This window comes from Mustela nivalis (assembly GCF_964662115.1).
Source record: "Mustela nivalis genome assembly, chromosome: 14".
NCBI classification, from domain to species: domain Eukaryota; kingdom Metazoa; phylum Chordata; class Mammalia; order Carnivora; family Mustelidae; genus Mustela; species Mustela nivalis.
Window position 1 is genome coordinate 76,743,219 of NC_139033.1, and position 12,351 is coordinate 76,755,569.

At 49.5% G+C, this 12,351-nt stretch overlaps 1 protein-coding gene across 1 annotated transcript in view; it reads left to right on the top strand.

Moving 5' to 3' along the window:
• The first annotated feature begins 4,885 nt into the window (after positions 1 to 4,885).
• RAB31 (RAB31, member RAS oncogene family) overlaps positions 4,886 to 12,351 on the top strand; it is a 127,287-nt gene continuing 119,821 nt past the window's right edge. Inside the window, exon 1 of the mRNA XM_082697360.1 lies at positions 4,886 to 5,330. Coding sequence (XP_082553486.1) covers positions 5,292 to 5,330 — 39 coding nt within the window. The 5' untranslated portion in view covers positions 4,886 to 5,291. The remainder of the gene's footprint in view (positions 5,331 to 12,351) is intronic.

A 12,351-nucleotide genomic window follows, 5' to 3' on the forward strand; every position in this document is an offset into this window, starting at 1 on the left:
CAACGGAGTCCTCCATTGTTTTAATTTTGGGTGATCTGTTCGTTCTTGAACATTTCTGAGTACTCTCATTCAGGTGGTAATGGAGACAATGAAGAAAATGGGTCTTGACCCTCCTCCATCCATTATCTCAAGAGCTGACAGCTCACTAACATCTTTAGTTGCCCTTCCTGAGCTCCTAAGAGATGCCACCATCCTTTCCACGTGAAGATGAAGACAACCAGAGTGGCTAAGGGAGAACAGTCCCTCACAGAGGAATGTGTATCCACTTACCTACCATGCCCTTCTCCATGCTGCCCTGTTCCAGGGGCATGGAGACCATCCTCCTTCCCACGATGGAGGCTCCTTCTGTTCCCAGGATTCTCAGCCACTCAGAATCCCTTTTAGGCTACTTTCTCCTTCTCTGAGTCTGTGGGTGAATCGTGGGGCCCTTTCACTTCTGCGTTCCTAAAATCCCTCAAACCTCTGGCTTAACTGGTATATTCAGGAGTTGAGCTTCTCAAAGTGTATTTAAAGGGTCTGAATTGCAGATAAGAGAGAGCGGCATGTGCTTGTCAGAAAATATCTGAAACTTAAGAGAGAAAGAAAGGAGGGAAGGAAGGAAGCAGGGAAGGAAAGTAGGGAGAAACGAAGAAGGGGCTCAGAAAATGAGATATATTAAAAGGCTATTTAACCGATATCGCAGACACCAAAGTTCCAAAAAGAAAAGATACAATTATTAAAAACAAGGTTCAGAAACATTTTAATTTTTCCTTAACTGGCCTTCGAGCGGGCCAGATGGCTCACCTGCGGCCCGCTGAGTTCAGCCTGCAGCCTGGGGAGTTGTAACACATTTGCGTGGCTTCGCCTCTGTAACATGCAAGCCCAATTTTGTTTCATGTGATTCTCACAGAAACTTACCTGTAAGAAATTTCTGTGAAATTTCTATGTGTATCCCAGCATACACATAGCTTTTGCCACCTAGGTGACACGTGCCGCTGTGCACCATTAGGCATATCCCAGAGAAGCATTGTCTTTTGCTTACTAGCCCCCTAAGAGTGAAGGGAGGTCTATTGTCTCGGCCCTTCACTTGCCGTGGATGTAGCTCCACTCCCTTTATCTCGGCAGAGCTGATTTTTCTGTTCCTCTCACATGTTTCTTTGTTTCTTGTACACATGTTTGGGTGCAAACAGGCAGGCTTTGTATTGGGTCACTATTTGTGCTTATTTGGACAGGTGACTGTCCAAAAACGGATTTGCTGGATCAAAAAATGTGACCAGTTTTATAACTTTTATTGGCTTTTGCTAGATTTTTACTGAAAGCATGAGGCGGTTTTCCCAGTCACTTTCTGGTCACTTGGTAGAATAACTCTAAGTACTTGTCGGAGAATTCCTCTTTTCTTTGAAAGGGTATCACATGTGGAAGCTTCTGAGAAGTCATCCAAGGATGAGTATCTGTGCTCAAGCATCCATTCTGTGTGTAGCCCGGGGATCGTAGGGCCTCGTCACACATTACCCTGAAACAGTAGTCTTATTTGAATAGCCTGAGATGTCAAAGATCCTGATGGAGAAACATCCTAGCTGAGGTGAAAAACCATTCATTCCTAGTCACTTTTCTTCTTAAGACATTATTTGTCCTTTTAAAACTCTAGTAAAACAGAGATTATCCTTGGTATAAACCCTAGTAAAACAGAGATGATCCTTGGTATAAACTATGGATACCTTTCTTTCTTTCTTTCTTTTTTTTTTTTTTTTATGGATACCTTTCATAGAGATGGGTAATTCCATCAGCTGATCTGTTTGGAGGCTGACTTGTTATAAAGGGGATTTAGTTGTTAATTCCTTTATTTGTGTTGAATAAATGCTAAGAGGTGAAGGGTGAAATCTGAGAGGGTCTCTGAACAATGACGGGTTTTACCAGGTGGGCAGAGGAGAGGCTGGCTTGGGAAGGGTATGGTAAGATGTCCCGAACAGCTTGGGAGTTCATCTCATTTGGTGCCATTGAAGGCTTCATTTGTTTATTTTTAAAGATTTTATGTATTTACTTGAGAGAGAGAGAGAGAGAGAGAACACGGAGGGAGAGTAAGAGGGAGAAGCAGACTCCCCGCTGAGCAGGGACCCCGATGTGGGGCTTGATCTCAGGACCCTGAGATCATGACCTGAGACGAAGGCAGATGTTCAGTGGACTCAGCCACCCAGGCGTCCCATCACTGAAGACCTTAAAGCAGCAGAAAGGCAGGAGTCTGAGTTAATACAGTGACCTTTTACTTTAACAGAGGTCTCATTAAGAAAACTTGCTTGCTCTATTTTATTTAATTTCGTAAGTTCTCAGTTATGTATCACTGAATGTTGATCCCTGCTTCAGTTATATCAGAACATCTTCCTACACAGAAAATCCTGGAGGAGTCAGGACAGGTGCTTAGCACAGTAATCAAAGAGTATAATAATAGCATTCACAGAGAACATTATATCTTTAAAAGTTGAGAGCTACCCGGGATCTTGTCATTCCCAAAATATGTGTCATGGTGTCATCATCACCCCTTCTTCCTGGGCGAGAAGGTTATGCATCACCTTGGGATGGTCATGCAGACCAGGTTTTTCAGGAGGCCAATTTTAAGTTTCCGAGGCTGAGGAAGGGGTATATACCCATGAAGGGGGTCCAGTTGACAGATTAGGACTGCTACTTTGTAAAGCTGACCAGAATTTGGCACAAATGAGGTGGGTTTTTTTTGTTTTTGTTTTTGTTTTTTAGAGCAGGGGCAGGGAGGGGAGGTGGAGGTGGGGGGAGGGTAAGAGGAAGAGGAAGAGAGAGAATCTTCAGCATGCTCCATGCCTAGCATGGAACCCCACAGGGCTCGATTTCTCAAAAACAGATCATGACTTGAGCCCAAATCAAGAGTGGGAATTGCTTAACCAACTGAGCCCCTCAAGTGCCCTAAATGCTGTGATTTTTTTACTGGAGCTGGGGGTGGGAAGAAGGATAAACAGATCTGAGTGATTCTGGGGGCCTAGGACCAGGAGATGTGGGTAAGGGATTGTTTGGGGAGAGCCTAGAAACCAAACAAGCACCCCAAACACCTAGGCTAATGGAGAAGAGCATGGAAGGAGAAGAATCATGAAAAAGGGTAAGGGAATAGAAGAGAAATTTTGTCAGCTCATTTTTGTCTGGGAATGGTCCTGCCCTCGGTCACCCACAGTAGTTTACAAATTCCCACTCATTCCAGAGGGTGGAAAACACAGAAAGGCTTCCATTCTGGTCTGATGGGCTTTCGGAAAATGAGAGAAAAGGCCAAAGGCAAGTGACTGTACACGGAAACTCATGTCATACTATCAGGGAGAGGGGAGGTGTTAGGGAAGGGGGCTGTACGCATTGGCCACAGAGCCACTACACCGCGATATGTCTCTGCAACTGTGTTGCCCTTGCTCTCTGCTCAGCAAATCTGAGGACAGGGAAGTATTGTGACCAGGGCTGCGTAATTCTAGGCGGACCTTTTCTCACTGCTCACATAAAAGACTGTCCTTGCTTTGGATACTGAACCAAGGACAGATGCTGATACAATAATCTCCATGTTGAACAAGACTCGTGTCTTGTCCATGGCTGTCTTTTGAACCACGTAGTCCAGATTTGTGTGAGTAACCCTCCAGAAGCCTGTACCTGGCCACCGAAGACCCTACTTGCTCTGGGGAATTTAAATGCCAACTGTCAGTTTGGGGGCCTGTCTTGATTCTAGAGCTCCAGGATTCTTCTCTCTGGAGGTCTTGATTCTGAAGCTCCCACTGGATGGGGGAGGCGGTGTCACGAGGGTGCGAGGTTGCTTCAACATGGCTGCAATAGAAACAAAGTCAGATGACGAAAGTGGGTGGTCCACTGGGGGAATGGAAATGTCATTGACCAAAATTGGCAAGTCAGGAGAGAGGCCTTAGAGTTCGGGATGAGGGATGAAGTTTAAGAAAAAGGATCTTATGGGGCGCCTGGGTGGCTCAGTTGTTAAGCTTCTGCCTTCGGCTCAGGTCATGATCCCATGGTCCAGTCCTGGGATAGAGCCCCGCATTGGGCTCCCTGCTTGGAGGGGAAGCTTGCTTCTTCTCCCTTTCCCACTCCTCCTACTTGTGTTCGCTCTCTCACTATGTCTCTGTCAAATAAATAAATAAAATCTTAAAACACAAACAGACAAAATCATGTTATTTCCCATCTGAAATGCCCATGGATTACTCAGGTGCATGTGTCCAAAAAGGTGACATGTCTGTAGTTATCAAGAAGTGAAGTCATCTCAGTGGACAAGGTTTACTGGGCTGTGGATGGAGAAGAGAGGATAGTTCCACAAGACTTCCTTGACTGTCTCCAGCCTGAACCTCTTTTTTTTTTTTTTTTTTTTTTGCTGGTTAAGGAAGGATGGTCCATTCTGGGAGCTACATATTTCTAGCTATGTTTCTGAGGGTGGGTGTCCGCCCAGGCAAATTATAGCATTTTCTGTACTGAGCAAGGCAGCTTCCTCTCGGCCATGTGCATTCCCTTTTCCAGACAGGGACACATCTGTTTTGGAGGGAGTTATAGACCCCTGCTTCGAGAACCGTTTTCAAGTACACACGGAAGAATGAACTCAGGGCTGAGGGTGAAGAACTACATGGGAGTTCGTGGAAACCCTCGCATTAGGAACTGCAGGAGGAGAAGGTGGGTTGCAAAGTTCACTGTTCCTTCTCATCCTCACATTTGCGTTCTGGCTTCATTTCTGCGGCAATCCTAGAGTGTCCTATAACGATGGGACTGCTGGGGGACTTCCGAGTGCTCCCCCATTAAAGGACCTCAGCGGACAGCAGCCACTCGGAGATGAGGAATGGAATCCTCAGGGACGCAACCACCGCGGGGTCTCCCCCCACCCACGGGGAGATCCTGTTCTATTTACACCCCGTGGGGCACTGCGGCCGGGAGGGACTGGCGAGGAGGATGCCGGAGGGAACTCGGCAGAGCGGGGTCCGGCCGCTGAGCGGGTCTGAGGGAGGAGGCACGCTGCCAGGAACGCCGCAGGTCCCGGGGGAGGGGGTGGCCGCCCCGGGGTGGCTGACGCCTTTGGAGGGGGGGCGTTCCTGGGAGCTGGGGGCCGCCGAGGTTAGACCCGAAGCCCCGGGAGGAGCCGGCCGGCGGCCACGTGACCGACCGCGGCGGGGCCGGCGGCCCAGAAATAGCAGCAGCTGCGGTCCCGCCCGCGGGCTGCCGCGAGCGAAAGGCGGAGACTGGAGGCCGCTGGCTGGGCGCGGGCGCGGCGCGGCCCCGGCCCCGGAGGATGCTGAGCCCCTGCCTGGTCCGGCCCCGAGCACATGATGGCGATACGGGAGCTCAAAGTGTGTCTTCTCGGGGTGAGTCCTGCGCCGCCATCCGCCGGGGACACCCCCGGCCGTGCGTCCCCCCGCCGTCCCCTGCGCACCCCCCGCGTCCGTGCGCCCCTCTTCCCAGCCCGGCGGCGGTCGGGTGCGAGCCTGCGCGGGAGCTGCTCGCTCGTTCACCCGCTCGCGTGTCTCCCGGGATCCGCGCTGGCCCCGCAGCGCTGGGGCCGGGCCGCGGGACCCTCGGCGGGGACAGGCGGAGCGGCGGCGGCCAGGAGCCGCAGTCCCTCCGGCCTCCGAAGGCTTTCTCCTTCGCCTTTGATAATTTCCTTCCGGCGGAAACTTTAGGTTACTCAGCCCAGGCTCCAGATCCTTCCTGCCTCTCTGGGGCAATTGGTTTATTCACTTTTCGGGGAGGTGGCGGGGAAGTGGGTGGGAAAGAAAGCCCAGCCAAAGGCGAGGGAACGCGAGGGGATGCCCTGGCTGGAAGGTGAAGGGTAAGTGTTGGAGAGCTTAGCGCCTCGGAAACTTCCGTGCTCCGGAGCAAGAAGGCAGGATGGAAAGTCTCCCCGGATCACCGCTTCGCCTCCCCAAGTGGGTCTTTCTGAGTCTGAGGAAATGGGAAAGAAGCCAAGGAACAGATAGAAACAGATACCCCAGCCCCTCGCCTCGGCCGACCCGTCAGGGGATGCAGGACAGTCTCTGGAAACTGGCCGCAGAGAGCTCAGATAATACTACGGGTCATTTCCTTTTGGGTGCCCACGTCAAATTCCAGAGTTTGTTCTTTTGAAGGAGCTGGTTTTAAGCCGTGTTTCCAGCAGCCTTTGGCAAGGACTCCAGAGGGTACTGCCTCTGGCAAATCCGGTCTCCCAAGAAAACTATTTCCTACAAAAAGGGTAGCAAAAGGGGAAACCCATTGTTATTTACAAGAAATGCTAACTGGTCAGGAGAGATGGAGAGACTCCTATAATGAGGAAATAATTCCAGGTTAGGATTGAATTGTGCCAGACCAGCCAAGGGTCTGGGCTCCATCGAGGCCCTTCTGGAATCTCTGGACAATGTTCTTGACTGTCTCCCGTCCCTGTCTTTTGCCAGAACTGTCATTTACACTAGATCGTCCTGTTCGGTTAGAATTCCAGAAGACCTGGCAAAGGCCCTCCCTTTGCTGTTAGCCTGGTCACAAACTCCCTGGTGTGCCCGCCCTCCTGGCTTGCTCAACCACAGCTGGGATCTGCAAAGGCTCCCGTGCTGGTCTTCCTCTGTTGACTTTTCTGAGTGTTGCTGGGGTGGGTTTCACTCTCAGCTAGGCTCTCCAACATAGTCCTGACATAAATTTCGGGCATCTTGTGTTTTACTTGCGAGGGGTCATTTCAGCCTCATGGAAGGCTTTCAGAGACTTGGAAGGAATGTCGTGTCCCAAGGAATCAAGAGCAACTTTGACGTGTGTTGTGTGCATGGAGATTGGCCTCGGGAGTAAAAAAGTAGAAAATGTTTTGCCTCCTCTCCCCTACATAGGTGGCACAGGCCCTACACATCCCATGACTTATCTTCACACTGCTCAGGGAAGAGTCTCTGTATCCTTTTGCAAGGAAACAGATCACTCGCTGTGCATTTCTGGGCAAGGACTTCAGTTGACTCTTCTAGAAAATGGACATCATAACATCTTCCCTTTTAAGGCAGAGGATTATACCAGATGATCTGCTAAGACACGCGGTGCCATTTCCTGCTAACCTGTGATTCCAGGGTGACAATTAGCAAGGCGGGGCGATGAGATAGCTGGAGAAGTCCCTTCGCTTCTTTTCTTTGATCTCTCAGAGCGAAGCACACTCTTTTAATGGCTTCCTGAAGACAGTGCCTCACCCTTGTTTGCTGGGTCTTTACAGTGGCTCTGTTGGTAGGGGATTTGCGAGGAAAGAACTCTGCCAGAGCAAGAATGTATTTCTGAGCAGATGGAGGCTTGCCGGTTCACCCACGTAATACCGTATCCTCAGCCTTCGGTTTTTTTAGAGTGGCTCCAGGTTTTTGTCTTGTTTAGGTCAGAGGGCCAATGACCTTGTTGCCCACACTGAGTAGAATTTCTTAAGTCCTGTACTTGGGCCAGGCCTGTCCTGGGCAAGCTGTGAGTGATAGGGCTGTATTCTTAGCGGCTCATCATATAGGGGGGCTTGTGTGAGTGAGATAGCGTTTGAGGGAGGTCAAAGCCACTTTAACCACCTTGGGTTAAAGGTGGGGTTTGCTCGATTTGAGAAAGAACCTTGCGGGTCAGTGACTAAAAGAAGGGATCAAGGCCATGTCTGAATGGGCCCTCAAAATTTTACCAGAAGTCCTGAGCTCCTTTGGTTCTCTCTGTTGGGAGGTCCAGTTTTCTGGATGAAGTCTTGCATGGGGCTAGCACTCAGCTTCCTGTTTTTCAGCCACTACCACATCTGCCTGAAGTCTCAGTATGACTGAGATCCTACAAGCCATGCCCTCTGTTCCTGTCACTTGTTTTCGGGCCTCTTTGAGAAGGTGATCGAGGATGCGGCCCTCCTAGCTGAAGTCTGGCTGTCTCTCTGGGGACTGTGAGGGGCTGGTGTTTTTGTGCCTAGCTGTTTGCCTTGATCGCTCCATGGTTACCCGCAGGGATGCACTTCCTGTTTGTGGCACAAGGTTGTCGTAGGCGAGGGCAGTGCAGACTTTGATCCCTCTTCACTGTAGTCTGCAATCTCTGCTGTGCGGTTGGAGGTTCCTGACAGGAGGGTCATTTGCAACAGGTGGAAACCAGAGGGAGCCAGAAGTGCTCCCAAGCGGAATCCACTGCAGTCTGTGGGACATTCTCCGAATGTTTTGTGCTCTTAGAAAAACTAAGGACTTCAGAGTTTTGGATTTATTTAGGCTACTTATTATAAATTGTTGGCTCTCATTATTTTCATGGGTGGACTTTCTCATGTCTTTTCTAGGCCTCTGTGAATGCCCTTTCCTGGGGGAAGGAAGGCCACCCGTGGAAGCCAGCCATGCAGGACAGGGTCCCACACTGGGATAGGGTCCTTATTAAACACCTGGGACCCAGGAGTCTTGTTCTTTTCAATAAAGTGCCAATCGTCCCACTTTGTAATCTAAACTAGTATTATGAAACACGTAGCTTAAAAACAACCCCCTTAAAAACAGCAAAGTATGTTAAAAAAAAAACTAACAAAAACAATATTGAGGCAGCAGCTGTTCCAACCCCAAAGGTGGAAAGCTTCCCAGTATGCATTTTTAACACACATCACCACGTGGCAAAAAGCAAGGGGAGAGAGAGAGGGAGACAAGGGAGAAGAGGAGGAGTAGGAGGAGGGGTGGGGGGCGGGGGGAGGAGGGGCAGGGGGGCGGGGGGAGGAGAGGAGCTTTCTTTTATTTTATTATTTCCTCTGGGTGTGTACACTTAACAACTGCTTCCGGATGGAATCCCAAAGACATTTATATTTGGACTTCGGTTGTCTTGACGACAGTTTAGAGATTCTGCCACTTCCTCAACAGCTGAGTGGCAAGGTTAAAAGACAACCAGGGGTGTCCTGATTTTGGTAAGGGGCTTGGGGACGCCTATCCTTCTGGCCTTTCTTAGAATCTGTGTGGTGGTTCTTCATGGAGCAGACCCCCGGGATGTGGTGTGACATCTGGACCGTGAAGACTTCAGAGGTGTACAAGGCCTTGGCAGGGCGGGGCTGTGTCATCCCCAGAGGCTCTAGGACCCGAGGGTGGGACAGATTTCTGCTCCCAGTAAGCAGATCAGTCAGAGCTGTGGAACCTCAGATGGGCTGCTTTGGGTGATAGGGAACGTCCCGCTGCCAGAAGTATTCATAAGGCTGTATGAATCTGTGAGGGTCATTGTGGAAGGAAGGAGTGGGTGGGATGGGGGAGGATTGGGCCAGGAAGTCATCAGAACTGCTTTCCCAGTCTGAGAGTCTAACATGGTCCTTTTCAATTGTTCCCAGAAACCAGCATTTCATGGGTGGGGGCTGCTGGGGAGAGTGCAGACAAGCTAGAAACCTCATTTCTTTCTTTCTTTTTTTCCTTTTTAAGATTTTATTTATTTATTTGAGAGAGAGAGAGCATGAGTAGGGGGCACAGGGAGAGGGAGAATCAGAGTCCCTGCTGCACCCAGGACCCTGGGATCATGACCTGAGCCGGAGGCAGACGCTCCACTGACTGAGCCACCCAGGCGCCCCAACCTAATTTCTCTCTTATCAAACTTGATTCCTCTATTAAATTGGGCCCTTTGTGGGAAGTGTGGTTCAGCCTTGAAAATAAATATAAATGACACAGTGGGACGTGTTCCCAGGAGCGCACAACACACAGTAATACGGAGCACCCAGGCCAGGTGGGTAGAACCCACCAGGCTCTGTTTGTTCCTCTTTTGTTCAGGGTCAGCGTGGCTGTGTGTCTCCCTCTGCTTCCAGAGCTCAGCTCATGTCTGGGTATGCGTTGGAGTTGCTCGTAAAGTATTGTTAAACTTCTCATGGTCCCTCCCCGACCCTTGTCAGGCATGTGGCCCCCACGCCTTCCCCTGGCCCAGTGTCCCTGTTCTCGTGAGTGTGAGTCCTTCAGGTCTGCTCCAAGTCCATGGCCATTAGAAAATACAAAACTTCGCATTTTGAGATGCTAAGACATGAAAAGATTTTGAGCTCATGAATTAGAAAAGGTCTTCAGACTTGTGTCCAACAAGCGAGGCTACTTTTAGTGCTTGAATGTCTATGAAAATATTATACTTTATCTTTTTTTTTTTAAGATTTGCTTATTTGTTTTAAAGAGGGAGAGTGCAAGTGCACGGGAGCATGAAGGGGGAGGGGCAGAGGGAGAGAGAGAGAGAGAGAGAGACTCTCAAGCAGACTTCCTGCTGACCCGGAGCAACTAACGGGGCTTCATCCCTTCATCTCAACCCTGAGATCATGACCTGGGCCGAAACCAAGAGTCGGCAGCTCAGCTGCTCAACGGACTGAGCCACCCAGGTGCCCTTCATTTATCTTTGCTTTTATAATTTCTAATATGTGCTTGAACATTAAGAGGCGTTCGAATACTCAACCACTCACCGTTTATCTGGTGCTCCTTTCATGACAGGAGCTGTGGGTGGCTGTAGGTAGATAGGACAGCCTCGATGATCCTTATCTTTTGAAGTAATCTGCTGTTCCTGGGATGGGGACAGATCAGCGGTGTACTAAGTGACATCGCTTGGATTCCTGTGACACCACCTGCCACAGAGCCATGCATGGCAGAAGAGTAAGATGATGACAAATACTGACTGTCATCCGTCTTATTAGAAGTGAGGACAGGTGAGGGACAGAAAATTTTTGTTGCTGGGCTATCTCTGCCGGAGACAGAAAACAGGGAAGGCGGGGTTCTAGTAGCTGCTGGTGATGGAGAGGTTCCTGGTCGGGCAGGAAAGACAGGCACATGCACAGGAACTAGCATTCCCGGCCACAGGGATGAAGGTGAGGGGCCTTGGAGGTGTCACGTGGTTTAGTGGGAGCCGCGGAAGTGAAATTGAGCACAGGAGGGCTTGGAAACGAACAATCTGGGAAAGCTTCTCCAAGAGGGAAGGGTTTGAACAGCCCCAGAGGACACCCAGGGCTTTGACAAGAATGGAGAGGTGGGTGTGGACCACCCTAGGCACTGGGGAGAGCAGGTGGAGGGTTGAGGTAGTTGGAGGGTGTGGTAGACAGGGGGCACAGCCCTTCCACTCCTGGGCTGACCACTGTCCTGTTGACCCCACTATTTCCCTAGCATGTGGGTCTTTTTATTTTTAACTCCCCTTTTCCCTTGTTTTATGTTGAAAAGTCTCAAACTCACAAAACGTTAGAAAGAGTAGTGTAATGAATGTGGGTCTCTCACCTGTATTCAGTGGGGGTGACATTTTGCCAGTCTTGCTTTATCTCTTCTTTCTCTAATGTATTAAATAATACTATTTCTCTTTCTTAAACCATCGGAAAGTCAGTTGTGGACATTATACCATTTAAACCCCAAATACTTAACTATGTATCTTTTCGGAGAAAAGACGTTCTCCTGCACACCTGTAATACCCCCAGCACTGAACACAGATATAATGGTATCAAGAATATCGTTCATCGTTCATATTTACATTTCCCAATTGTCCCCCATGGCCTTTATAGCTGTTTGAAAAACCCACAGTAAGAGACCTTGAACTACATTTGTTTGTCATGTCTGTCATTTAAACTGTTCCCCTCTTTTTCTTTCTTTTTTTCTGGATTCTACGAATCCAGACCCTTTGTCTTATAGAAAGTCCCAAGTTCTCCATTTGTCTGGTTGCTACCTCCTTGCTTCTTCTGGGTTATGCATTTTGGTGAGGAGACACCCTCTCAAGGTGTTGAGATGCCTTATTTTTTAGTTGCTCATGTTCCTTGTGGAGCTTACTCCATCTTAACAGAAGGTGGGAAAGCAGATTCTATGGCTGGTTAGAAGGTGGTCAGTGTTCTCTGTGGAGAAACAGACCTGGGCCAGAGCTGGGGGAGGGACACAGGAGCTCTGGCAGGTGGGGAACACATAGGTAGGTTGGTGGGTGAGAGTGCTCAGTCTCCCTCAGAGACCAGCCCAGCCCTCTGCTTTACCCAGGGGTTGACTTTGGTTTTGCAGCTTCGGTCGCATGGCCTGACCACTGAGCTGCAGAGAGGCATGTAGCTCCTGAGGAAATAGCTGTGCTTCTTGTTGCTTCACTTTCTCAGCAGAAATAAGGAAAAGAAAAGGAGGGATTTAACATCAGGATCACTGAATGGGTTTCTCACTGTGGAATCTTCTGTTGCTGTGAATCTTTTTCGGACCTGTTTCCTTGCTTCTGTGGCCTCAGACCTACCTTGCCTTCTCTGGAGGTCATGAACTCAGCTTCTGCTTGCTCAAGATTTAGCCCAAAAGGCAGCCCCAGGCGGCTTTCAGTTCCCCCAGAGGCACCTGGGGGAACCTGTGGGAGAGCAAAGCAGAACCCAGGGGAAATCACTTCCCTCCTATTTTCTCAACTTTGATCAAAGTGGCAGAGAGCTGGATCCCTTTTCGTTGATAGTATTTGTTTTTCTAGAAGAAAAAGATA